At 56.7% G+C, this 3,617-nt stretch overlaps 1 protein-coding gene across 1 annotated transcript; it reads left to right on the top strand.

Annotated features, from left to right (window-relative positions):
* The first annotated feature begins 1,054 nt into the window (after window positions 1-1,054).
* LOC136789130 (uncharacterized) lies at window positions 1,055-3,617 on the top strand. The gene is made up of 3 exons (XM_066988881.1): window positions 1,055-1,181; window positions 1,318-1,381; window positions 1,492-3,617. The coding sequence occupies exons 1-3, from the start codon at window positions 1,092-1,094 to the stop codon at window positions 3,615-3,617; spliced, it is 2,280 nt and encodes a 759-aa protein (XP_066844982.1). The 5' UTR covers window positions 1,055-1,091.

Raw genomic sequence — 3,617 nt, 5'->3', positions numbered from 1 at the left:
GCTGGGAGATGAGTGGTTAGAAAGCTGCCTGGCTGAGAAGGACCTGGGAGTATTGGTTGATTCCCGAGGAGCAATGGCAGTGTTCAAGGCTGGATAATCTCCCGAGAGTCGCCACTTGCCATTTGGAGTCTTTACTGAAGCTAGAGGAGAACTGCAGGGGCGATGAGACTTGACAGTGCTTCCCCATTCCTCTAGCTCTTTTACCAGTTTGCTAAAAGGAGGGGTTGTGGTTTAACCCAGCAGACAGCTAAGCACCACACAGCCGTTTGCTCACTCCTCAACAGTGGGACTGGGGAGAGAACCACAAAAAAGGTAAAAGTCATGGGTTGAGATAATGACAATTTAATAGCGAAAGAAAAGGAAGGGATGATAATAGTAGTAAAAATGGAATACACAAAGTAACTGACGCACAACGCAATTGCTTACCACCTGCTGACCAATGCCCAGTTTGTCCCCAGACAGTGGCGGCACACCCTGGCCAACTCCCCCAAGTTTTATTGTTCAGCATGACGCGATATGGTATGAGACATCCCTTTGGCCAGCTGGGGTCAGCTGTCCTGGTTCCGTCCCCTCCCAGCTCCTTGTGCACCCCCGGCCTCCTCGATGGCAGGGCAGCGTGAGGAGCTGAAACGTCCTTGGCTCCATGTAAGCACTGCTACGCAATAATTAAAATATTGGTCTGTGATCAGCATTATTCTCTTCCTACACCCAGAAACAGTACCATACCAGCTACTAGGAAGAAAACCCGATCTCAGCTGAAGCCAGGAAAGGATGGATGGCATCAGAAGGGAACCTGTAGTGTGGCATATTAACCAGCTTGGGGTCAGGGACAGGAGCAGCTGTCCGACACGGCTGGAGCTGGGCAGTGGGCTCAGACCCTGGCCCCAAGCGAGGAGCCCGGGGAAGCCGTCCTGGTCCCCCACCTCCCCACAGGATGCAGCACAGGGGCACCGGCCTGCTTCAACGTGGGCTGGGGGCTGTGACCTCACAGAGGCGTTGCCGTGTGCTGTCTGTGACCTCACGGCCGTGACCCTATAAAGCACCGGCCACCACCCCCCGTCTGCCAGTGCGGTCGTACCTGGCTGTGAGCGATGGCTGACGACAGCAGCTTTTTCCTCATCCCCGGCCTCATGCTTTTGCTGGCCGGGATCTCCCTGCTCTCCAGGGGTCGAGACCGACAGGTACGGGGGCTGGAGGGTGGGGGAATTCGGGGCTGGGAGACTCGGGGCTTTGGGACTGGGGGGCCAGGAGGTGTTGGAAGGGGTCCCGTGGGTCCCTCCCCAGGTTGGTCACAGTGCCGTGCTTCTGTGCCCACAGGGTGACGGCCGACTCCGGCGAAGTTGTGGACGGCGGCAGCGGCAACCACCGGTACCAAAGCCAGGTGAGTCCCCCGTGGGTGAGCCTCAGCACCGAGCAGCCCATCCCTATGGGGCTGCGGTGGCCCTGGTGCCTCTCTCCCACTGCAGCTCAGACTCCCTCCCTGTTTTGCAGGCGGCAAGAGGCGTTACCGGTCAGTTACTGTGGACCACATCGTACGTGAGTCCATCATTCGCCCAGACGGGGGGCTGCCTCACAGAGGGGTGCAGCTCACTCGCCCTCTCAAATTGCCCATGGCCCCCCCAGCTGTTCCTGATATGGTTAAAGTGGCTGCAGGACAAGCAGCAGGACGAGCTGCAATGCCAAGAAAAGATGATTGTGGCATCTCTGGAAGAGAAGACAGATTGCTCTCTTCTATCAACACCAGCGGAAGTGTGGAAAAAGCAAGTGATTCCTCCAGAAGGAACAAGCAACCGCATGGCCTGACAGCCCTCAAACGTTCAATAACCGAGACTCAGGATCGTAGGGCAGGAGACAGGGACAAAGAGTTGCACTCTGAGGTGAGCTCCTCCAGCCAGCCACCACAAATGGACTGCATTGTGCGTGAGAGCATTCTCCGCCCGGATGGAGGGCTGCCTTACATGAGTGGATTGTTATTGCGGCCTCCTGCACAGCCCAGGGCAGAACCAGCTGTACTGAGCCCTGAGAACACCATCCGCAAGAGCTTCTTTCATAAGGATGAGGAGCAGACAAGAAGAGAAAAGGAATTCCTGCGGCCTCACAGATTGTCCATGGCTTCTTCAGCTGTTCCTGGCATGGCCAAAGTGGCTGCAGGACCAACAGCAAGACCACCTACAATCCAGAGAAATGCTGGTCATGGCATGACTCTGAAAAAACACAAATTAGAGTCTTCCACTGACACCGACAGAAGCATGGGGAAACCAAGTGGGCTCTCCACAGAGAACCAATGCCCAAAGGGCTTGAGGGCACACAAAATACCTAAGATGGAGATTCAGGATTACATGGAAGGAAAGAGGAAGCAAGGGCCACACTCAGGGATCAGCTCCTCCAGCCAGCCACCACAAATGGACTGCATTGTCCGGGAGAGCATTCTCCGCCCTGATGGAGGGCTGCCTCAGAGGAAGAGGGAGTTCCTGAAGCCTTTTGGGTTGCCCATGCTCTCTTCAGCATTTCCCAGCTGGGCCAAGAGGGAAAAAGGACTACCTTTGCCCCAGGCAAATAGAAGAGATGACAGGTCTGCACCTGGCAGGCACACAGACTGTGCTCTTAGTCCCAAGGAATGTGCAGGGAAACTGGGCGCGCTCCCCATGAAACAGCAGCAACCCAGGACTGACATTCGGGGCTCCACGCAGTGCAATAACAGTGAGCCATCTGCAAGGTGGATGATTGTTCACGAGAGGTTACTTGACCCACAAGAGGGACGATGTCAGTGGAAGGAGGTGTCCAAGGGGCGACTTCCACAGGACGACCTGTCCCAGCCACCTTTTGAACTGTCCACGGCCCTTCCAGTGCTTCCCAGCCCGGCCAACGGAATTATGCATAAAGACCAGGGCTGCCAAACTGACTATGTTATCATCCTGGATCCGTTTGTGACGGATGTCAGGAATGGGAAAGAGCCTGACACTGCATCGCCTCTCAGGATCAAGAAGCTGCAGCTGAAGGAAGAGCACCGCAGCAAGCTCAGTGAGCACATAACAAAGAAGTGCCGGGAAGTACAGCTGCAACGCTTCCCTGGGCCAGTGCAGAGGTCCACTGAAAAGATGCATCGAGCACTGCCCAAAAATGCCTGTGCTGGGGCCGGAGCCTTACCACCACGAAGTCCCTGTGTCCGCTTCATCAAGCACAAGCCCCTCCTGCATCCGGACCAGGTCAAGCAGAGGAGGCTTGGGGCATCCATTGCCTGCCCAGCGGCCTCGAGGACACCACGCTCCCGCCCCGTGCCTGTCTTTTTCCACAGCCCTGAGGCCACGTTTATGCCTGAGGAGCAGCGTGAGGCCCTGGAGCTGCACATTCGTGCCAAGAAGCTGCAGATCCTTGAGAGACGTCTGGGCACGAAGCATCCATCCCAGTCAGCTGTGCCCCAGGAGGAGGGTGGCAGGGCAGCCCTAAGGACCAGCGCCCTGCCCAGCATGCCCTGCAAAGCTACAAAGACATCGAGCACCTCGTGGAACCAGGGATCCCACCAGGCAGACTCTGCTGAGGCGGTGCACAAGAGCAAGTGGCAGAACCTGCGGGCACTCTACTCTGCCCTGCAGGGCAAGGCCCACGGTCACAAGTAG

Source organism: Anser cygnoides, chromosome Z (genome assembly GCF_040182565.1).
Source record: "Anser cygnoides isolate HZ-2024a breed goose chromosome Z, Taihu_goose_T2T_genome, whole genome shotgun sequence".
Classification (NCBI taxonomy): domain Eukaryota; kingdom Metazoa; phylum Chordata; class Aves; order Anseriformes; family Anatidae; genus Anser; species Anser cygnoides.
The sequence above is the reverse complement of the archived record's forward strand: the minus strand, read 5'-3'. Positions and strand labels throughout refer to the sequence as shown.

Bases quoted from the DNA above. Each gene is read 5' to 3' on its own strand.
- LOC136789130 (XM_066988881.1), top strand. From the start codon at position 1,092: ATGGCTGACGACAGCAGCTTTTTCCTCATCCCCGGCCTCATGCTTTTG. The intron at 1,182-1,317 runs GTACGGGGGCTG...CTGTGCCCACAG, and splicing joins CCAGGGGTCGAGACCGACAG to GGTGACGGCCGACTCCGGCG. The intron at 1,382-1,491 runs GTGAGTCCCCCG...CCTGTTTTGCAG, and splicing joins ACCACCGGTACCAAAGCCAG to GCGGCAAGAGGCGTTACCGG.